The sequence below is a fragment of the Zonotrichia albicollis genome, chromosome 10, assembly GCF_047830755.1.
Source record: "Zonotrichia albicollis isolate bZonAlb1 chromosome 10, bZonAlb1.hap1, whole genome shotgun sequence".
In the NCBI taxonomy this organism is placed as follows: Eukaryota; Metazoa; Chordata; class Aves; order Passeriformes; family Passerellidae; genus Zonotrichia; species Zonotrichia albicollis.
This window is the reverse complement of record NC_133828.1, coordinates 17,257,282-17,280,724: the sequence shown is the minus strand read 5'-3', so window position 1 is coordinate 17,280,724 and position 23,443 is coordinate 17,257,282. Positions and strand designations below refer to the sequence as shown.

At 44.4% G+C, this 23,443-nt stretch overlaps 2 protein-coding genes across 2 annotated transcripts in view; one reads left to right on the top strand and one right to left on the bottom strand.

Moving 5' to 3' along the window:
* TMEFF2 (transmembrane protein with EGF like and two follistatin like domains 2) overlaps positions 1-23,443 on the top strand; it is a 186,817-nt gene that overhangs the window by 37,476 nt on the left and 125,898 nt on the right. The window lies entirely within an intron of this gene.
* On the bottom strand, positions 3,593-23,406 carry LOC113460000 (uncharacterized). Its single transcript, XM_074548928.1, has 4 exons — positions 23,107-23,406; positions 13,105-22,975; positions 12,524-12,621; positions 3,593-8,128 (listed from the first exon to the last, which is right to left on the bottom strand). The coding sequence occupies exons 1-2, from the start codon at positions 23,404-23,406 to the stop codon at positions 21,947-21,949; spliced, it is 1,329 nt and encodes a 442-aa protein (XP_074405029.1). The 3' UTR covers positions 3,593-8,128; positions 12,524-12,621; positions 13,105-21,946.

The following is a 23,443-nucleotide window of genomic DNA, read 5'->3' as shown; positions in this document are numbered from 1 at the left end:
CCAGGACAATCAGTATATTGGTGTCAAATAAGGCTTGATCATTGTTTTGCTATTGAATCTAAAGTTGAAGCTGGTAACATGGAGTAGTTTTCTGAAGTTACATGCAACTCCACCAGAATATATTCATAGTTGTAACAGTCCATGTTGTAATATTAATTATTTCTCTTATTTTGCAATTGTTGGAAAGGATCATCAATCAGAAATCTGTGAGAAGTAGTGGAATTCCACATAACTCCCCTTTCCTAACTTTTCTTCAAGATCTTTCTCCATCCTCCTTGATTCTGCAAGCAGTGCCTTAAAAGTGAGCTTAGATTGCTGCTAAACCCTCAGTTCTCCCCAAGCTTATTGAAGCCACATTTGATGTAGTTTTTTAAAATGTGTTCCATAGTGTGCACTTACATCAGGACAATGGTGTTAAATTAAGCAAGACATAATATTTGAAAAGGTTTATTAGGTATGTATGACCACTCCAGGAAATGACAGGTGCAAAGATGCCATCTGGGGAAGTTCCTACCTACATTTGAATGGGATGTGAGCAGTGAAGGTCATCGCAGAGGGGATAAGGAGCACTAAACCTAAAAGTTACTCCCTAATTCTGTGATCCTTCAACACTTGAGCTCTCCAGCAGCATTCAACTGAGCAGTTCTGTTAAATATAGTGTTCTGCTTCAGCTTCGCATTTTGGCTGGGACTGTTTGAATTCTCATCCAGCCTCCTCCACTCTGTCTGTCTTGGTAGTTTTCCTGCTTCCTTTTTCCTGCTCTTGGCATTCTGTTCCCTGGCTCCCTTGCCAGCCTTCCTCCCTGCCATGCCACAGAGCCTGAGGAGGGACGTGCTGCCCAGTGTGCCCTGTGCAATGGGACAGCAGGACCCTGCTCCCTGCGAGGCGCCAGACACGGCACGGGCTGCAGCAGGAGCGTCTCTGCGGATGGCTAAAGAGCGGCTCCTTCACAGCCTGCTTCATGGATCTGGGAAAGAGAGCAGACAATGATAAGGACTGCTGCTTTTTGCAATTTTTTTCAGTCCTTCATCTCACAATGCACCTTCCTCCTATTTCTTTAAATCTGCAGTAGAAAGATAGGCAGGAGGCTGGATGGGGGAAAAAAAAAGTTTTAAAACCATAACAACAGGTCTCTAAGAAAAAGGCAAGTTTTATCTTCTTCAGCTGAGGCAGACTGTGAGTTGAATTCTGCCAAATTCTTTGTCCATCTTCCTTTCCAGCAATGCCCTTGTCTGCCCTGATCACAGTTCTCACCTTCTCTTTTCTTTGACTCTCCCCACATGTCGGAGAAATTCATGTTCTCATTTAAAATCCTAGTGTTGCTGGCTCTGACTCCTCATATTTTCTTTTCTTCAGACTCCTGTGGTATTTGGATGTGTTTTTCTAGACAGAGCTCAGGAATCTAAGGATTATGTGAAAAGCTGTTTTTGTTTAAAGGAAGTATTTCTATGGACTTTTGTTTGAATATGAAGAAAAGTTTGCAAAATAACTTAAATGTTCTCCAGAGGCTCAGAAGGCAGCAAGGGTGCAATTCTCTGCTTATTGATATCTTGGTGTTTGATCAGCCTTGTGGTTTTAGGCAATGTGACACATGGTGGTTTAGAGCTGGAGGTCAGTAAAGCTGGGTGAAGGGGCTGTTTTCTGCATCTACAAAGAGCAAAATCAAGATCTCACATCCAAACATGCTGGAGTTAGATAGGATTCACTCTCCTGTGCAGAGTCACCTCTCACCTCAGTATCTATGTGATCTAAAGTACCACATAAATGTCCCTTGAAAATATGCATCTAGTAAAGGCTTCATGTTTACTTTTGAGCCCAGAAGAGGCCAGAAAAATAATATTCCCAGTAGCAATATTCCCTTCCCATGGCAGTATCTGAACTCTGTAGTAACAAGGACTGAAAGAATCCACCCCAATACAACAATTTTCTTTCTCTAGTAAGAAACAAAAGCTCTGACACATTGAACAGCTTTGCTGCTATTTAAGAGAGAAGGATGAATATGGTGTTATGACACTTATGCTGGGGAAACTGGAAAGACTGAAGACAGAATTCTTATTTTTATTGCCCTGACAGGTCTTTGTCAGTGGACTGTATGAGTACATATTAAGTAGTGCTGGCAAGAGCTCCAGCAGTTTATCTTCAAAGAGAGCTGTTGATAGATTCTAACATGACCTCAGAGGTCATGGAACATCACCCTGAAGATTTCCATGTCTCTGCCCTCTTTGTGATGGGTAGGAAATAGAAAACTCTAGGCAAGGAGTATTCCTTGCACCTGAACTCAGGAAAAAAAACCCCAGAAAGATCCAGCTTTACTATCCCACCACAGAACAGAGGGACCAGAGTCACCACTGCCCTGTCTGAGCAGTACCATTAATCTATAGACTGCACTTGCAGCTAAAATGCAGCATGAGCCCATGTCATTCAGGTGGACAGGGGACACAGAGTGCTTTACCTTCATGTCCTCCAGCAGTTTTCTGCACAGTGGCAAAAGCACATTGCTCTAGACCTGCCCAGCCCCTTCTCACCAAACAGATCTTCACCCTAGCAGTGAAGCTCAGTGGCAGTTCAGTCAGGGCTGTGGAAGGGTTGAAGGGGAGAAGTGTTTTATTCTGTATTATGATGTTCTTGGACCTGAAATTTTGAATTTTCTGCCAATATATCAGGCAATCTCTCCTAGTGATTGGTGTTGAAAGAGTTACCCAATATTTTTGCCTCAAAACAGAGGCTGCGTATTTCTTTTTTTATAACATATTTGTATAGACCCTAGAAAATAGAGCCCAGATCTTTAGTTGTATTATTAATTCAGTGACTGACGTGGTTATTTTTCTTAAATTATGAGTACTCATGTGGTGGTTTGATGTACTAAGTCAGTCCAATGTTTATTAATGTCTTTCATTTTATATTTGCTTCCTTATCTTTTTAATAAAATGAGCATATTACTGAACAAATGAGGTACACTTTCAGTGATATCAGCAAAAATGGATGCGATGACTGAATCATGGCCACAATTAAAAGAGAACAGATAAATCTGGAGACTCAACTGAGCAAATCACCAGATTAATATGGCAGATAACTTGTCAAGGGTTATGCAAAATGTATTTGCTTTGTGCTGCTCTGGCATGAGGAGAAGTTGAAGGCAACTATTTTGTTTGAATCCCTGGCTTGAGCCTATCCTAGGCAGCATGGTGTGGTGACCTAGACAGCAAAGATAACACCAGTCCCTTCTGGCCCTAGGTCCTTGCCAAGTGCCACTGCCCAAAACAGATGGCAATCCATCCTGGTTCGTTTAATTTGCCCTCGGCAGCTCTCTGTGAATGCGCTCTCGTTAAATCTCACTGTTGTTGCAAGTTTCTAATTTATTGTTGGTTTTTGTTACTTATCCCTTCTGCACAGTAAGACAGAATCTGTCAGCCACATAAATGCTGCTTAAATCCTACACATTAGCAGTTTTTAAATGACATTCCTTGCTGACTGTGGACTGTACAGAACTGATGGTAGCAGACCCAGAAAGGGGCACTTTTGGGAAATGAGAATAGCTAAGGAGTAAATATTATTAAAAGATCCCTAAAATGTGTGTGTTCACATTCATAACTGGAACATGAGGACACTTCTTCATCATTATAAAAATAAAATGCCTTTGAGATTTCTCTGCTTCTTCTTTTTTTTTTCTTCAGTGTAATAATGTCCTTTGGTTGCCAGTGGCACTACAGCCAGTCTCTGCTGGAAGCTGTCTGTCAGGTTTTTGGGTGACTTGACCAGGCAGGAGAGAAGAGGCAGGTGACATTGACGCTGGCCAGAAAACTAGTGCTTTTCCTTCCTTCTGCCCTGCAGTTTCCCACAGTCCTTTCCTAATAAAGTGGTTTTGCGATCCTTAGTGTCCTGAGCAGTCCGGTGGGAAGGGCGGGACACTCTCCCCTTGTGCCCATCACTGATGGACTCCATATCACTGTGGAAAATCCCATAGCCAAATAAGATGGATGCTGCCTTTCTGCTTAGTTTGTTTGGTTGTTTTTTCTTGGAATTGTCTCACTCTGTTGTAGCCAGGTGTTCTTCCAGAAAAGCAGATTAGGGGGAGGCCGTGGGTCCGTGCCAGGAAGAAGGGTGTTAATGCTGCCACTTGGGTTAATGGACATTAGTTCTGCTGACTGTGGGTCTAATGATTTAATCTACACAGTCACTGCCTTTTCCTTACAGTTGCTATTCCTTGATCTAAGTTAGGAAATTAATAGTTGTAAGATCATAAATTGCTCTGATGACTTTTAACCTAGAATCAGAAGTTGTTTCGCACGTCTCCAAATAGATTGCTTTTCTAACTAAACAATTAAAATTTTCCCAGCTCAGCTGGAAGCTGAGCCTGTGTCCCTCATGTGTAGTCTAAATTGTATGTAATTAGCTCTTTAATTTCTATTAGAATATGAAACAGCAGCCTAAGGTTCAACAAAGACAAGACAAATCCCACAATCTTTACAGGAGCAGTGTTAGTTCCGTGTTTGTGTGGTATCAGAGTGTGGTCACAGTGGCACTTTATTCAGAAGTAGTTCTGATGTTTTCTGCAAGGCCTTCAGCTTCTGCCTTTTCTCCAGAATAAATCCCTGTTACAGAAAGTCGATCCTTGCTGATGTAGAGGAAAAAAGCAACAGGAGGTGTTGGAGAGCAGAAACCATTCTGAAAGCAGGCAGTAGCTGAGTATCTACCCATCTGTGACAATTGGTTTCTACCACTGGAAGAATCCTTTTCCCTTAAGAACAACCTCTCCCTTCTCTCCCACCTCCTTTGCCTCACCTCCTTACCAGGAGCAGTGTTTTGAAGTGCCCCACACCAGGGAGGGCAGGCGGGCAGGGACAGCAGGACACCAGCCCATTTCTCACTCGTGGAACTGAGCCCAGGGAAGGGGCAGACCTGTCCACAAAGCCATGTGGAAATATTTTCCTGTTTAACATCTTTCATCAGGAATTGCTGATTGCAGTGCCCTGGGAGAAGGGTTGATCCAGCTTTTGTAGGGGTTGTGCTTACTTTTCATTGTATTAGTATTTGTCCCTCTCCTTAACCCAGGAGGATTGAGGAATGGTACCTGTGTTGGCTCCTGTATTCAGCTTCTTACTGCAATCAAGTGTTTAAAATGTCTCCTTATCCCCTGGTACTAGAAATATTTAGACACTTATTGTATTATTTAGACAGCATATATCTCTTCCATTATATGGACTGATGAAATTTAAAGGAAAACAAAAAAATAAACACCCCAAGAAACTGGGAAAAACTGGAAAGGTCCATGGAGGTTTGTCCATTTCTTGGCGTAATTTGTGTTGTGTGTAGCACTCTGTGGCAGTTACTATATAGCTAGAACATTTCAAAATTTTCTTTTCCTGCAATCTTACTAATGGTCATTTTTCATTACTTAGACTGCCGTAACCTAGGTGTGCTATCTCTGTTCCAGAGACAGGAGCTGAGTCTCAGAGTCAGATAAAATCTAGAAAGAACAGAGGCACAGAAACACAAGAGTGAGGGCAGAGGGATGCAGAATCAGATGATCACAGCAAATGCTGGGAAAAATCTCATCATTTTAGATGTCTGCTTGGTTTTCTCTGTTAAACACATTTATTTCCCCTTTTCCCATCATATAAAATCAAATCAGATAAATATACTGACAATTCATGTGGATTTATTAAAAGGTCTTAAAATAATGTAAGCAAAGATACCTCTTCATATCTCTCATAGGAAAAAGAATCCTGTTAAAATTTTAGTTTAAAAAATATGAGTGGAGTTGTTTTGTTGGAGATTTTTTTTGCCATTCACTCTTGTAGGGCCAGGATCCAAGTCAGCCATTCATTTTAGAGTAAATGCCATCCTTATTTTACTCCAAACATGGATACTGTATGTCTCTTGTATATTATTAAAAGCTCCATCACAATAACTCATGTTATGCTATTTCAAGATACTGGAGCTTTGTTTTGTCCCTGTTCTTCAGGGGACTGCCAGAATCATTTGGCTGAGGTCAGGAGATACTGACACCAAGCCAGTCTAAATGACAGATGAATCAAACCACATCCCTAACTCAGATATAGTTTATTCATTGCTTGAGTGTGGTATAGATTTTGTTTTTCTGATCTCTCTGCACACACATGAATTTTGTTTCCAACCATCATCTGCTGGGAAAACAGAGATGCTGAATTTAGCACAATCTAACTCAAAGCTTAGTGAAGTGTGCAGAGACATTCCTGTTGATAACTGAAATTTAGGTTGGACCGATACAGTTTTGAACAAAATTCACATTATATTGATTAATCAAACCCTCAAAAGCAAGAGCATTGTCACACCTTTCCAAATGGCACAGCTGTTTGCAGAGGTGGCCTTCCAGCATATGGGAAAAGCAGGATCTGTCCAGCAATCTCCTGCAAATGAATCACAAATCCCAGAAATTGCCTCCAGTGAGCATCCTCTAACCAAGGAGAAGGCAGCTAAAGAACAGCTGGTTTCCAGGTGACTCAGAGAAAACAGCTGCCACCAAAACAGCCGCCGAGCACTCAGCACAACCTCAGCCAGGATTTTGCAGCACTTTCTAGGTATAAAGCCAGAATTTAGCAACACAGCATTTGTAATTTGCAGGCATAGGTTTATGGGGAAAGAATGGAGCCAGCAGGAAAGGGGGAGGGGTGGGGGGAAGAACAAAACCTACAAAATAGAACAAAAAAAAGCAAAAAAAAACCCAAATCCAACAACAACAAAAAACCCACATTCTGCTTGCACAGTAGATGCAAAGAAGTGAGTTTATGTTCCAAGATGGGGAAGAAGCAGAATGCCACTTCTCGCTTTTGGGTGAGCATATATACAACAGCTGTTGTATCTGCATAACTTTGTGAAATTTGTGGCTACTTTTCAGAAAGCAATTTACACCAGATGTCTTCAAGGAATGAGCAATTCAGAGGTGTAATTGGAACCAAACTTTGTGAGCAGAGGAATGATCATTCAGTGGCCCATCCAGAGCTAGGAGATATACTTTGTTTTGTCACTCAGAATTTTTTGCTGGTTTGGTCCTCATTAGTTTGGCAGTGTAATAGACAGTGTTGCTCAGGGATAACACCAGGGACATTCTTCTAAGAGCCACTTAGATATTTGCCATCTCTGTATTCTGTTGACCTGCTTGGGGATGAGATTTGGGGTAGTTGTATCTTTAAGGATGCATTTAAACAGAAGTCAAGTGATCTGGCAGTATGAGAGTGCCTTTGTTGTCTTTCATTATTCTCTGCACAACAGTAAGATGACCAGGACTAGACATAAAGGTAAACCACTTAGTTTCTGGTTTTGTCCTGGAGTGCCTACTGTATATGAAATGGGTGATTCTCTTTTCATCTAGATAAATAGAAGTAACCTTACTTTAGCATTTGACATATCAGATTTGGGAGTTTTGGTTTTATGGTTGTTGCTTTTGGTGGTTCTTTTTCCCCAGAAAGGGAGATGCTTTGAGAATTGCAGAAAAATGAAGAGAAAGTGAAGTGATACTAAGTAGAACAGAACTTCCACCAATTGAAAATACTGAGCTTTAAAGAAAAATTACTTAATTGGGAGGGGAAATTAGAAAAAAACCTGTACACTATACATATGAAGACATAAGTTTGTAATGTGTGTGCCCCATCAGAACAGCTACCTCTGTTCTGCTGTTGTATCCCATCCCTGCAGAAAGAGTGCATGAAAGCGAGTGTGGCTCTGAAAGGGCATGGGGGCTTACCTTGCCTACAAGTAATGACTTTTCTCCAGCTGTTGGGAATTAGTGGATTAGATGCAATTCCCTATGTCTGTGGCTCTTAACCGCTGATTGCCTCATATATGCATTTTTCCTACTTCCTATGGTTTTGTTTGGAGGCCTGTTGAAATTTTGAAAATTTGGGATGTTAATTCTATAATTAAATCTCAAGAGAAAAGTTACTGGGGGTATATTATTGCAATCAATAGGGCATGTAAAGCAAACTGCAGGCAGAGTAGCAGTTCTGTGAAAATCCCAGCTGTCCTGGGATGCTGCCTCTTCACATGCTTTGGATTCTCTTCCTGAGCCCTCCTTCTGAAGATGTGAGCTCTTCCTCTAGTTCTTCCCAGGCTGATTACATATCTTGAACCAACTGGTGTCAGAGGGTAACTGGTCAGAAAAAAAATGATACAAGAAACAAGATATGTGAAAATAAAATCTAGAAGACAAGTTGTGCATTAAGTGGGAGAAGGAGAAGCTGTATGGTAATTTCCTAATTTTCTCCAGGGTTTTTGAGGTTCCTTCTTTGTGTCCCTACATTGTGTGAGTGCCTTACTACCTGTTGCATCTTTCTTTGTAGAGACCAAAGGCATTGTCCTCATTTCGGCACCATCATACAAATCCTAATCCATAATCACACAGAAATGCATGGCAGAGCAGTAATGTCTCTCCAGATTTTAGGACAGTGTCCTAACTTTGGACTACGCTTTCAACACATTGAGCATCCATGCCAAATGCAAGGTGCATGCAGCAGCTGATGGCAGCTGGCACAGATTCATCAGCACTAAATTTGTGTCTAATTTATCTCTAAAGACCCTTGACAGGGGTCAGAGCTTCACATGGCTTTTACTTGTAGTTGGTATCATTAGTCGAATCTCCTCTTGAGGTTCTTTGGTGTCTATTAAAAAGAATCTCAGTTCAGAGCATGTCTAGGGTCTCTGTCCTTTTCCTATTTGTCTGCTTCAATGAAACTTGTAGGAATTTAATTACTTTGGAGAAATCTGTGATTCTCTAGTTTGGTTGAAAGCAGCCAATTAAATAAATAATGTATGAGGGAGAAAAGAGTTGCATGCTCATAATCAATGTAATCCCATAAGCCCTGTTTCCACTGGAGAGGAGGCTGGGACCTGACCTCCTCAGCATGCTGTGAAGCTTTTCACGTCTCTAACAGCAAGGATGTAGCACGAGCTATCTGCACTAAAAATGAGCAATAACTGAAAATGATTAATGCCTCTATAAAGAAAGCACACATAAGAACTTAATACTTGGCTTTGTTTGAAGCTCTCTGTGAAGCTTTTTCCCCCTGAAGTTTTCACAGTGTGGTTGTAGGAAATTATTTAGCCCAAATGGGCACATACACTCAAAACAAAGGTTGCAGCTGCAGCAGGGTTAAATAATTTCTCATGACAAGTTACTTTTGTTTCGGTTGTTCCTCCAGTTAGATGTGAACCAACTGTGATTTCATTAATAGCTTGCAGTGTTCTATTTCTTGTGGAAGTCCTGATCTGAGTGACTTAGCTTTTCAAGCAAGAGGGAGATGAAGATGATCTCATTAGCATTCAATAAACTAAGCAACTTCTGCTGGTCAGAACTGCTGAAACTGGTGGGGCAGTGACTGCCACTGTTCTGAGTGCCCCTGTGATTGCTTCCTGAGGGTATTACCTGGGGAGACTCTCCTAACATCGCACACTAGTTACTACTTTGTCCACTGTTTTTCATGATTAGTAACAGCAAAGAGAAGTCTGTAATCTTGCTAATCTACTCTTTGCCAAACTGCACATTTTATAAATGTGGCAAGAGCAAGACAAACCACTCCTTCTCCTTTCTCAGCATAGATGAAATGACAGAGTGGGAAGAGATTTCCTCTGTATTCCAAAGGTTTCATTACTTTTTATAAAATAGAATATAGCCTGTTAAAAGGAATGATAAATTATTAATTTTAAATTACAGTTCTCTAAATCAATACACAATATACATTTTAGTCACAGTGTTTTTTTCCTCTCCTTCTTCACTTACTTAGTAATTAACAAAATTCTGTAATGTGCTGTGGGTCTCCTAGGTATTGCAAACACAGAGAGTATGTGGTAATTGCAATTGAGAACCCCAAGCTGGCTATTTATTTAATGCTGATGTATCTTCATGCTTTGTCACTATCTACAGCAGTGCTGTAATTTTGTTTTCATTTTGTACATTTTCCAGAAACCTTAGTTCTGAGCCATTTGACGGTCTTTAACAAGGGTATCATTTGCAGAATGCAGTTGAGCATTTGCCTCTGGAGCACCATCTCTCACAGGCAGGGGTTCTCTGGATGAGCAGCCTTGGCTCTGTGGCTCCTCCTCAGGCTCACACCTTCCCTTGCTGGCTGCTGGGCTGGGCACCCAGCCAGACCCCAGCACCAGCCCTGGTGGCCTTCACGCCCTGCTTGCTGCAGGGCCTGCTGGCACAGGGAGGGACAGGCCACATGCTCAATTCCTCCCCCAGCAGGAAGGCAGAAATGCATTTGAACTCAGATTTGGGAAGTGCTCCTGAGCTTAGCTCCAGCCACGGCTTCCCCACCTCTGCGGGTCAGCCGTAAGCAGCAAATGTGCCTGGGGAGCTGTAGTGGGCAGCTCAGCTCTGCCCTGGGCAGCTCTGCTAACAAGGAAAGGAGACATTGACTTTTAAGTCCGTACCGGGGCTGCTTTCCAGCACAGAATAAATTTCTGCAGTAAAGTGCTGGCTGGTGTGCTGGTTTTAGGTACTGGAGAGAAAGGTAGTAGTGCACAGGTACTGGTGCTTTTAAGAAACTGTTTTCTCTATATTTCAAGGTGCCAAGGTGTTTAAAAGTGCTGTTGAAGATCAAACAAAGAAACAGATAATTTTGATTCAGCAAAATAACCCAGATGTGTTTATGACAATAGTGAAGAGGATCTGACCAGGCCATCCAGAGCTCACTCCCCACATCTTCTGGGCCATTTTACATTCTCAGAATGATAGATATGTCATATGTGTATCAGAACAGATGACTATGACTGGGACGGGTGTTTGAACTGGATTTGCCCCATCAGTATCACTGAAAAATGTGCTGTTATGGCAACACAAACCCTTAACAATGGTTAAGCCAGAGAAAAAAGACAAGAATTATATACAAATAATCTGTGCTTGAAAATAAGTATTATTGACATGAAAAAGGAAACCTTCTTCTCTGGAAAAAACCTTAAAATTAAAACTTTTCTAGCTAAAACTTGCTGCTTGAGGTGTGGAAAATCCCCAAGAGTGCCAGAAGGTCTCTTGTACAACACCTAGTACGTCACCTGGCCCTGAGTAGAGCTCGTCTCTGTTCCTGCAAGAACACGTTAAAATCCTCCATCTGGGTTCATGAGCTCCTGAGCACTCACGTTTCCACACCACATTTAACAAACTCTGTGAGAGCAGCACTGCTGCTACCAACAGCTCTGCCTTTCTCACTCCTGAAGGCCTTGGATCTGGGATTATTTTGCTTCATTTGCTGAAGCCATTGGCACTAAGCTCGACTCTGGAGACATGAGATGTTAAAGAATTTTGTACGCAGTGTTCACATCCAATCCAGATTGTTTTAGCTTTCTATTTGGACAAAGCTTAGAAGGTGATAATCACCTTTCTATGTCCCAAATAGGGGTTTTGCCAGCACACAGCATTAACAGGCCCCACAGATTTGACTGTACACTGTTGGAAAGTGTTCTGCCTCAGTATCAAAGAACATTTCAGGCAGCAGGCTGTTAAGGCAGCCATAATTTAAATTGAAAAAGATGGTTTGGCTTAAATGTGGGTAATAGACACTGCTCTCAAAACAAGGGCTGAAACTTCCTGATGCCACCTGGCAGCTGAGATGGGGGTGATGTGAGGGAGTTCAAACCTCTCTGATCCCTAAACATTGTTCAGACAATCGTTTCCAAGAGTGTGAGGAATTTCTGCCTTCTGGTCACTCAGAAAGTATTTGGGGTTTTTTTTCCCTTATGGTCCCATATCTGTTCAGAGGTGGATTCAGGAAGTACCAAGATAAATAAAAGGGTTTTACTTGACTGCTAAGTAAGCTTTTCTAAATCTCCTATGCTGTAGAGTTTGCATTAGTTTTAGATTAAGTTTATTTTTTAGATTATCCACACTGGTTCAGCAATCCCTTCTAAAGCCCAAACGATGTAATAAATAATAGCTGAGGAAATCGGGAACCAGGCTCCACGTGGAAGAATCTTTTTAAGGCATACCAGATGTTCAGAATGGGAGATTGAATCAGGGCACAGGTCCATAAAAGGAGAAGCATAATAAGTGAAATTCATTTTAGCAAATTTATCTTGAAAAATTCCCATCACCAGTATGAGAATAGTTCTGTAGGGGAAGCCATGAATTCATTAGATAGCCTGCCTTTGCAGAACTACCACCTTTCCTTCTACACTTCAAGGTGAGCTTTTCTTTAATAGTTTCTAGTGCTGTAATAAAAAGAAATGAGCACAAGATTCTCTAAAGTTCAGAGGGAGATAATAGCATGTAAATCAAGGACTAACTATATTAGTCATGAAAGCTGATGGGAAAAAACCCTGGCTAACTAAAATAACTAGCTCACATTTATTTCTGTGGGATCAGAATGTCAGCCAACTTCCTTCCAATGCTAATACCACCCTCTGCTCCTCATATGGGAGAAATCTGGGGTGAGGTGGAAAAGAGAAATGATGACCTTGTATAAGAATGGAAGCTTTTTTTACATGACTCACACAGCTTCTGGTACCCCTATTAATACCAGAACGGCTGCAATTCAGTGACGTAACTTACGTTAAAATCGTTTGAGGTCAACAGTTCCTTCTCAAACCTGAGAGCAGAGTTCCATGCAAGGCTTTGGAGAGTACCATGGAATAAATGACGCTCATCTTCTGTAAAAAGTTGAGGTTCAGAAAACCAAAGTAAAGCAGTTTGTTCCTACCTCAACACAGCCCAACTTCTCAGTGAAAATTTATCCTTTTTTTTTTTTAATAGTCTGAAATACTAGATACTCTTAATGCAAAACAGGTGGCAGACCTAATTTACCTGACAAAACTTACCCAGCTACCTTCCCTAAATTCCCTCTGTAGCCTGTGATTGGATTGGAGTAGGAGGAGGCAAGAGGAACGACATGAACATACACAAACTTGGGAGCAGAGCTGGAAATTAGGAAATGTTGTTCCTCTGGAGGGCACAGAAGGAAGGCAGCTCACTCAGGACTCCTCACCTTCACTGGTGCCACTCCAAGCCCGTTGCCCTCACCCTTATTTTTCTTGTGGCTGGAAATGGTTTGGGCACACTGTCTAATAATGCTGAATTATGTCATTATCTTATTCTACCTTATTACATAATATTCTAATATTCTACATACTTACACTATTGCTTGATGGGGGTGAAACACTTCAAGCCTGCATTTCTTCTATAGATGCCTTTATGGGACAAGATGGAGAGAAAAAGGTATCATTAGTCTAATAATAAATGTGTGATATTTTAGCAATTACATTTTCTCCCTACTTTGCTCCTGGAAAGTGCCAGGTACCTAAAGGGAAAGACATTATGAAAGTTAGTTTTGTTTTCTTACTAACCTAATGACTACAGAAACATACAGAGGTGGTATTCCCTTTGCTAATTATTTAGTCAGCTCTCATTCTAGCTGTCCCTGACATGAAACCAAGAAAGAGGAGGAGTGTAAGATATATAGGCTGGGGTTACTGGCCAGGAAAATGTATCACAGTTGACTGGCAAAGGCCTCAGGACATGCTTTGTGGAAAATTGCATTTAAAGTAACAATAAACCCAAATTTAATTAAAAATTTAATAACATTTCCAGTAGAATTTCTAGTACATCCACTAAATGACCAGTTGTCTATATAAAGTTGTGGTGTACAAACCCTCTTCCTTGTTTTAAGAATGACTAGGTGGCAAAAAGAATTTGGTTGCTTTTATCTCTTTATTTACTCAATTCATGTGACTTTCATTCATTCATTTAATTTTCATTTAATTTCATTCATTTGAATTTAGACTTGAGATATCAATTGCTGTCTAAACTGAGAATGAGAGCTCTTCCTCTTCCTCTTCCTCTTCCTCTTCCTCTTCCTCTTCCTCTTCCTCTTCCTCTTCCTCTTCCTCTTCCTCTTCCTCTTCCTCTTCCTCTTCTCCTCTTCCTCCCAATTAAATGTTATGTGCTGTAGTTACACAGTACTAAAAATTCATTTCAATCCTCTGTAGAATTTCTAACTGTGAGCATCCCTCCTGGACCCCCTCCCCTTAGGGGTGTTGGTTCATGTATGCTTGAGAAAATCAACTCTAAATAGACATAGCTCAACTGTTTAGTTAAGAAAATCTGACTTATTAACTACATAACCCCCCTGGGACTGGCAGTACCTCTGCTTACACACTACCAGGGCTCCTGCAGAAGCATTATCTCAGCTTTTCCCAGCCTATTTAAACAGCCCTTAAATCTCATTTAAAGAATTAAAGGGAGATTTCAAGCGTGCTTTAGTGAGGAGTGCATTTTTGCCTTGAATTATCAAAACTAACAAAGCTAAGAGCTTTGCTATTTTTAGGCCTGTCTGGGGAGAAGGTGCCACAGTGGCATGGCACCCTGTTCTGTGCTGTCCCCAGGTGCAGTCTGAGTGGCTGTTTTGTTCCCGGCATGCAGCAGCAGTGCTCCCCAGGCAGGAAGGTGGCTCAGCCCTGTGCGAGCCATAGGCCTCATATCTTGAGAGCCATCTACTGGCACCTCGTCTGTTATCAGCATATTGCACATCCACACACCCTGCTCACTCACAGAGCTGGCACAGAGCAGGCTTTACATCTGCCTGCTATGGTGGAAGCAAGAACCATTTTAGAGCGGTCTAAGCTCATAAAACATCTGCAGGGGATCTCTCGGAGTGCTTCTTGCACCAGACTCCTCCATGACCTGCCTGCAGTGAGGCAGTGGCTAAAGCAGGGCGGGGGATTGCAGAGAACTTCTCAAATTGCTGTGTATTTCTCCTGCATGGAGCTTAATGCTGATTGCCTTGCACCAAAGCTGGGGCAAGTTTTAGGAAGTAAAGGAAAAACAAATGGTGGAGGTGTGTTCTGGGCAGAATGTGCCATTTCCTTAGGAAGCCAAAGCCTTTGCCAGTCCTATCCTCACAGCCTCACCCGTCTGGGATTGAGATCCTCCAGCAGGGCTGCAGCAGGAGGAGAGTGGGCACTCAATAAACACAGCTTGAGCCAGAGGGTCTCACTTCTCCCAGCAGTGTGGGACAGCAGGGTGTGTGCTGTGCCTGGAAACCTCACAGGGCAGGGGCAGCCAAGTCATGGATCACAGAAGAGGAAAACACAGCTGAGAGGTTGTGGACAGGGATGAGCAATTCTGTGGATGTTACAAATGCAGAAGTATCTTGCTCACCTTCAGTTTGAGTGTCCCAATATGAAATGCAAAATCCACTTTTCGTGTGTTAGGCAGCAAATACACAGGGTGCTTTCTGTTCATGTATCACAGACCCATGAAAAATTACTCTGCCACCATTTTCAGAGTAGATGGGAGTGGTATTTGGGACTGCACTCTGCCTTTAATTCCTCTTTCTTTAAATGGGAGCTATTAAACTTTATGATTAAGGCAGCAAGGAGTTCTGTATTATTCCAGAGCTTTACTTGATGTACTTGACAAATCTTTTTTTTTTCTTTTATGTTACTATTTGTATATATAATTTGACATCATTTTAGCTAGTGAAGAATCTTCATTTGCATTTTTTACTGTTTTGAGTCAATATGCCTTCAAATAAAGGTAACTATTATGTAGAAATTGTCTGACTGATCATAAAAAATGTTTCTATCATACATAAGCAATGACATTTTGAATTAAAATTTAATTATGTGGAGTGAACTGTTTTCAGGTTTCAACAATACTTCACTGTATTGCTGTTTTGTTTCATTTAAGGTAAAGTTAAATGCATGTGTGATAGCTTGCAAATCAGTTAGGAGATTAGTGTGGCTTGCTAAGAAACTCCTCCTAAGTATTGGTGCCATACATTAAATGGGAAGCAATATTAATTTTCCTGTGCTTGCTGTTGGAGCCTGCTGTGTACAATGTCAGCATTGCCAAAACATCCCTTTCAGATCCTGAGATGGAAAGTGCCAAATGATGTTTTACAAAACCGTAGGTCTTCCAGGCCTCTCCCTTCTCAGATGTGGAATCTGATTTCATAATATCTAAAGCATTATGTTTCATGCATGTGTGCAGGTATGAGTGTGTGTGTATGCAAAAATTTCCAAGGATTTTGACTTCTGATCCAGCTGCAAATCCTTTTTATGCAAATCCTTCAAGAGCCTTAGTGTTTTTTCTGTTTTACCTAATTTTCATTGATGCTCCATTCCCAGGGAGAGCTGGCAATGCTGCCATGACCCTTCACTCTCTGAGCTGAGACAGGCCAGCTGAAGGCTGTCCACCAGGCTCTCACCAGCTAGTGCACAGGACCACACCACCACTCTGGTCACCACTTTGGCAGGATACCATGAGCAGTTAACTTATCCCAATATTTTCCTGGGGTGGACAGGTGCCCTTTAGTTCCCAGAGCCTTGTGTTTAACAGGTAACAGTGTCTTTGGGAACACACTGTACCCATGCCATGTGCTCAGAGCAGCAGGGACACTCAGGACTGTGGGAGGGACACTCCTGCTGGCAGTGCATGCAGTGGTCAGACACTGCCTATTGATGCCTCTCATGAGCAGGGACACAGGTGCCAGATCTCCATCCCTGCTCAAAGGAAAGCATGGGCAGAATGTTATCTGTTAGAATGATTTAGCAATATATCAGAAGACACAGAACAGGGTTTACAGATAAGGGCTGGCACAAGGTGCTGAATACAAAATGATTGTTTATTGTTTCATAATGCATGCAGTAGGAGTATCAAATTATGTTAGCAGGTGCTGAGTTTAGGAAAGTTATCTTCTCACACGGCTCATGAAGCTCGTGACCACAGGTCCTCCTGGCTGCCATATGTTCATGTGGTTCATGGAAAATCCATGGAAATAAAACCTATCAGGAGCTATTAACCACAGAGAGTCTCCCTCTTATCCCTGAGCAGCAGCATCCACCTGGCCTCAAGGCTCTGCTGGAGACAAGCCAGAAATGGCTCCTATGATGAGCAGTGCTGCATCTGTCTGTGGCTGGGCTCTCTGCTCTACACATAGACACAGTTCAGGTGTTTCTGTAGACAGCACTGCCAAGCAGAGACAGGAGGGACAGGTCAGACTGCTTGGGGTTTGTTCAGTTAAACTATGAACTTCCCTTGGTGGCTTGAGGAATTTTTCATAGCTAGAAGGATACAGTGTGGTCAGTTGAGGTGAGCCAAATGCAACTTCTGCAAGCTCCACTTTCACAGAGGGTGAAGATAAAAGTTGACTGAGAAACACTATTTGAAAATACTGGTTTATGTCTGAGTTCTTTTTCTTTTTCATTGAAACTGATTTATTACCTGCTAGGAAGAAAAGCAATCACTGCAATTCCAATGAGGTAAAGTAGATAGAAAGACCAAAGGTATGCTAAGGCTGCACTTATGTTTACATTATAATCCTTTCAGGCACTTTGTCTTATAAACAGCTTTGGGCAAAGGAGCCCAAAGACTGAAAATGAAAACAAGAAATGGATGTTACATTTCATCAGACGGAAGAAATTGTTCACATGGCCAAGAAACTGGTGTCACACAGAAATGGTATCTGTGAATAGCTGCTGTGGATTTTCTCCCTGCAGGCCCTACTTCTGAATTTCCATTCAATACTGTGCTGGGAAAAGGGCAGCAAAAGTAAAGTTCAAGTATCTCCCCAACAGTAAAGGTTCCCCCACCACCACCTCTCTGAATCTATTGCAGTGCTGTCTGTCCTGAGAGATGGAGGTGATTCCTACTGCTGGTGGCAAAATGTCCAGTGTTCCAAACATGCTCAGAAGAGCAAAGGTCTTTGTAAATCAGTCATGAGAAAAGACTTTTAAGTTGGCTAACCCTGGTAGTAAACCAGAGTTATGAATTTCTTCTTCCCCTTGAAGGTATTTTGTTGCTCTTCAGAAATAAACACTGCTGAATAACCATGACTTTTTATAAATAATACACTCCCTCCTACAAGCTGCATGAAATGTTAAAACTCCAGAATGGACTATAAACAGATTCATAAATCTTTGGGATCCATGCATTTCAATCCATTTATTTAAAACTGAAGGTAAAAGGATCACAGTATTTATTTACGTTTTCCATGCCCTTTGTGCACTTTTTACTGACATCGATTTCATGTGTGGAGCAACACAAAATAGTGTTCCAGTATAAATTGCAATACTTTGTTCTGTCCCTTGGCATGCGCTGGCAAATTCAGCTGAAAGTGAAGCGTAACACAAGGCAGCTTTTTGGCACAACAGGTCACCAAAGCAGTGGAATGTTTCAGTCAAAACTCAAAGTGTGAGACATTGCTGAAAGGCAACTTGTCTTTCAGGCAAAGCTGAGACCTTTCTTCATCTTTATACATGAGAAGTCTTGCTCCGAAGCAGTTAATTACAATGAAAAATATGGCAGGGTTTTCTCATAACTGTACATGAGTTGTGCTTGGATTCCATACTAGTTCCAGGGAAGAACAAGAGCCATATTTTGTCTCACAAGCAAGGAGGGGGGAAAGTCTGTCATGATGTAGATGAATGTAATCTACTTGTTGTTTATAGACCCAAAGGATCCCTCAGAGCATTAAAAATCCATGTGATATCCAAGAGTGGCATACTTTGCATGGAGATATGTGATTTAGCTGAAAGCTGTATAAAATCTGTAAAACTGCATGTAGGCAAAGAGCTCCCTATTGCCTGTGCACTTGAGTGAAGCCATGTGTGCTTTTTCTGCACACATGAAAAATAGATGATCATAAAATCTGCTAGAGATTCACAAACTTCTGACAGAAACACGTGTCTAGGCTAAGTATGCCAACTTTTGGTCAAACCAGGCCTGAAAATACACAGACGTGAAATAAGCATTGTTCTTCCATGGTGAGGGGAGAAATTCCAGCTTCATACACAGAAAGGGCATACAGGTTGTGTGTCCTTCACTGGTCTTCTGCTGGAATAGGTAACATCCTTTCCTTCTTCCTTAGGTCTTTCAGCTGGCAACTGGGCTTCCAAGCCTTTTCTGGTGGGATCTTTTGAATCAGACCCACATTTTGTCAAGAAGAATTATCAATGGAAATTGGTGAGCTCCACATTCCATTTTCTTTAGGATTGGCTGTGACCATGTTTGGGCAAATCTCTTCTAGGTTAAATAGATTAATTAAATAGATTAACCTTTTTTTCCTTAGGAACTACGACTAGTGGTGGTAGCTTGCAGTAGCTCACACGTGTATCTCTCATTCTCTCAAGAATTGTGCAGAGTGGGGTTTGGTTGGGGTTTTTTCAGTTCTGTAAATGTGTGTTTCATAAACATACTGTGATGTGGTGGCAACAGGGAAAAGGCTAACTCAAATGGCCCTTGTAATTTGGTGGGATTTGTTCTTAGCAGCTGTAGAACGTTAGCCCATACTTCTATGGCTGGCTCAAAGAAAACATTGTTTGTGAATATTAGCTGAACTGTAAGAAGCTTTTTTTCACTGATATTCTTGACCCCGGTTAGCTTCCTAGGATCTTCAGAGACATCAGACATAAAGTGTTTTAAATATAAGGATCCATGAAGTTAGGTTCACAGTCATAGCTTCATAGATAGACAGAGAGGAAAGAGAACGGGTGTTGTGTACCCAGAGCTTGTGTAGCTGAGGAGGTTTTGATACACTCATCTGTACCATTTGGCTTCTCCCAAGTTCTGGGAAACTTTTTGGAATCTGCAGCCTCCCAAGAGCAGCAGAGCCAAGATATAATACAAGTGTGAATAACTGAGGTTGCGTAACTCCTCTCCAGTACAGCGTCTGCTGGCCAAGCACAGCAACAGAAGGCATTACTCACAGACGTGGCTACGTGGGACTGGGATCAGGTGCAGTCTGGCCCCAGGCCCCCTCTGCCAGCTGCTGCTGCCCAGTCCCAGCTCAAGGAGTGCAGTGCGCAGCCAGGAGCCACCCTGCCCTCGCTTTGAGACATTTGAGGGCTTGCTACACCTCCAACAGCTGCTTGTTCTGAGCACAGGTACACATGGCATGGCCACGTGCATTGGATAACTCTGCATCGGTATCAGCTACCCTTGAACACACTCATCAGCCTGTTCCTTGTAGCATGAGCATCTCAAAACTGTGCAGGCCTCAATAAAGCTCTACCAGAGGTGGATTTAATACTCTGCCCTCTTCATGTACAAGAAGGGGTCTTCCAAGAAGGTTTGTGATTATTTTTGCTGCTCATCTGGCATTAGAGTCAAACATGCAGCCACAAGGAACCCCACTGGCGGCTCAGTAGCATGACCTCAGGGTTCCAGGGAGGAGATGCTGGTTGCAATTTGTACCTCACACCAGCCTGGCGCTGCCGGCGTGGTTTACAAGTAGTAGCTTTTGTGCAGTGGTGAGATGGGATGGGCACATCAGGGAGTACAAGACTGTAGATGTCAACTAGCCTAAGTGTTGAAGTATAGCTGGGAATAATATGTTGCTGAGAGACTGTGTGTGCAGTGTCGCATTAAGAGGGTAGAATGCTTTGGAGCTAGGAACTACATGAAAAAATGATTGTATCTCAGTCTCTACAATTCAAAAGAAATTGCTGGAGAGCATAATTGAGAAAAGGGGCTTGTGGGTCTAGCCATCCCTTTTGGAGCAGACAGATACACTTTTTTATCTTAACAAAATGTTTTTATAAGTAGAGTTTTCATATCAACAAGGAAAATCTTTTTAAGGAAGATACCAGTGCTCGTCAGATTAAAAAGTGTTGTACTGTGCCATAAGGAGATTGAACCTGAAAGTGTCTGAAGGGCACAGGTTCATCATGTTGTGGCAATTACAGGACCTCTGGTGGAACTTTGACATCCCAAAGTCTGAGAACCAGTATACAAAGAGAGGGGCTTCCTCATGTCCCCAGGCAGTGCCTGTTGTGTGAGTGGCTGAAAACGCAGCAGGGTAATTGTTAGTCACACGGTGAGCCTGCAGCTCGGTGGCTGCGGTGTTATACGGCACTCTGGGGACAGCAGGGGCCAGAGCCGGGCTCTGCTGCTGGATTTAATGGGACTTTGTGAACGCCAGGTACACTTGTGGGATCATCTGGAGCGTGAGTTACTGTGGCAGGAGGGACACGTCACAGAGGCTCTGGCTGCTCGTCTGGGAAGGACTGACCTGGCAGTTTCCTTCCCCATGGGGTCTGGTTAAACTGGTCCAGAGATGAGGCCAGCAGTGCCTTTATGACCTGTAGCTACGTGGGAATGAAGGCAGGTTGGGGTGGAAGAAGGGAGGAGAGTGAAGGAGAAGGGAATAGAAACTGCAGGCTTTGCTAATTGCAACCAGGGGAATGGAGAGGAGTGAGACAACACAGAAGAACCAGGGAAGTGGGGAGAAGAAACAAGGGGGGAGCAAAAAAGATAGGAAGGGAGAGGAGGACATTGCCCTGGTGAGGCTGTATGACTGTGGTACCTGTGGCCAGCCAGGACATTTTTGATTTTTAACCACCTCAGTGATATGTCAAGCAGAGAGCTGAGTTTTAACAAGCAATAACGAATATGAGGGGGGAAAAAAAGAAGAACGTTAAAAAGGAAGAGGGGACAGGGGAATAAAAGGAACGTGCTAGAGTATGAAATAACTGAATGGCATGAAAAAGCCATGAAAAGAGATAAATGGAAGGAAAAAAATTGATCTGGCACCAGGTGCTCAGCTGGCAGATGCTCTGTAAGCCCACAGAAGATGAAGGATAAGATTCAGTACAACCACTAGCAGGCAGTAAAAAATTAGTATTTTCTTTCTGCTTAGATCTTGATTAGTAAATAGGAAACTGTAGGCACGGATTTGTGTAGGTCTTCATCAGAGCTTTAGAACATATTGGAATGTGCAAATTGATACCCTTTAATTGTAGCGAAGGCTTCTGGAGTGCAGGTGGATAGGAGTGCTCAATACAGATAGCAGCAGGTGGGCAGAGCAGGGAGCAGACTCGGGGGAGAAAGGAGCCAGAAGAAAACCTGGCTTAGAGTTTAGGGAGAAGCTAGATGGGGATTAACTGAGCGTGAAGTATTCTTTGGCTCCCGCATACCGTGCCCCCTGTATGAAGGGATAACAAGCAGAAATCCCGGTGTAAGGATTTGTGTGGACTCTCAGCTTAGGGGTCGAAAAGGAGGCCATACTTTGGGGAACAGCAAACTTCCAGCAGGGTCTCCTGGCACACACACACTCGGGGGTCTCAGGCCCAGAGGAGCCGTACCCTGCTCCCGCCTGCAGCGCCCGCTCCCGTAGCGCCCGTGCGGTGCCGGAGCTCTCGGGGATGCGGACGGAGGAGGGGGCGGAGGAGAGGCAGGGCCAGCCCAGCCCAGCCCAGCCCGCCTGCCGAACGCCCGGCCCGGCCGCACAGAGCCCCGCTCCCGCCCGGCCCGGCTGCTCCGCCGGCGGCTCCCACCGGCGCGGGGTGCAGCGCCCGTGTTTAGAAAGCGCTTCCCTGCTGCCATCTGCAGAAATCGATCCGATCTTTTTTTATTATTCTCCAGTCTAAGGCGTCCTTGTCGCCCAAGCCTCCCGCCGCTCCATCCCGCCGGCAGCACGTTAAGCGCCGGTGGGGATCCGGGGGTCCGCTTTACCTGGCGGGTGCCTGCCGGCTTGGCTGCGCCCGGGCACCGAGCGGCGGCGGGGGCCAAGTTGGGCCGCCCCGAGCCCTGCGGCGGGGCCGGCGGCTCCCAGCACGGCACGGTGAGGGGAACACCGCTGCCGTGCTCCCGCCGCCGGGGGAGCGAGCGAAGTGCCCCCGACCGTCCTGGCAACCGACTGCTAAAACTGAAGCCCCAGATGGGAGGAGGGAGGAGGATCGGCGGCGCAGGGCGCAGCGGGGGAGGCGGCTCCCGCAGCCCCGTGGCACATCGCCGGCTGGAGGCGGCGGGATGCTGCTCCGGGGCTGCGCTCCGCCAGCGTGCCTTAGGTGTGGGGGCCAGAGCAGCCCTCTGTGCTAGAGTGATGGTGCATTTTCCTCCGGCTCCGTCGCGGGGACAGTGGGATGGTGCCGCAGCCCGAGAAGACCTTGGCCGCTGCCTGCCGAGGCTGGTCAAGATCTCTCTCTCTCTCTCTTCTCCCTGCTTTCCCCGCAGTGCTCGTTCCTTCCCTTCGTCACCTCTCCGGCCCTGTGCCCGCTCCAGACCCTACAGCCGTGACGGTGTTTTATTTATCTAACGTCGCAGCCGCGCGTGATTAAACACGGACACCCGGGCGCGCCGTTGGCAACTTCAGCAGCGCCCGGGCGTGTGCGGTGCGTGTGCGCGGAGGGTGTCACGGATGTCCCTGCCCGCGGGCGCGCTTGCCACCTGCGGCTCGGCGCCGGCCGGGGCGGTGCGCGCACGTGTCTGGGCGCGGAGAGGCGCTGCGCTGCCTGGCCCGCGCCCCGTCGGGGCCGGCGCATCCCCGCAGCCGGCGGGACGGCGGCCCCGGGCGCAGGGGTGCGGAGCGCCGCCCGCGGCCCCGCTGCCCGCGCTGTCCCCGCGCCGCGGCCGCCGGCGCTGCCCGGCCCTGCCCTGCCCCGGGCGCTGCCGCGGGGCGCAGCGGCTCCGCCGGCCCCGCCCGCCGGGCCCCGCATCCCGCTCGGCCAATGGGGGCGGCGCGGCGGCGCACGT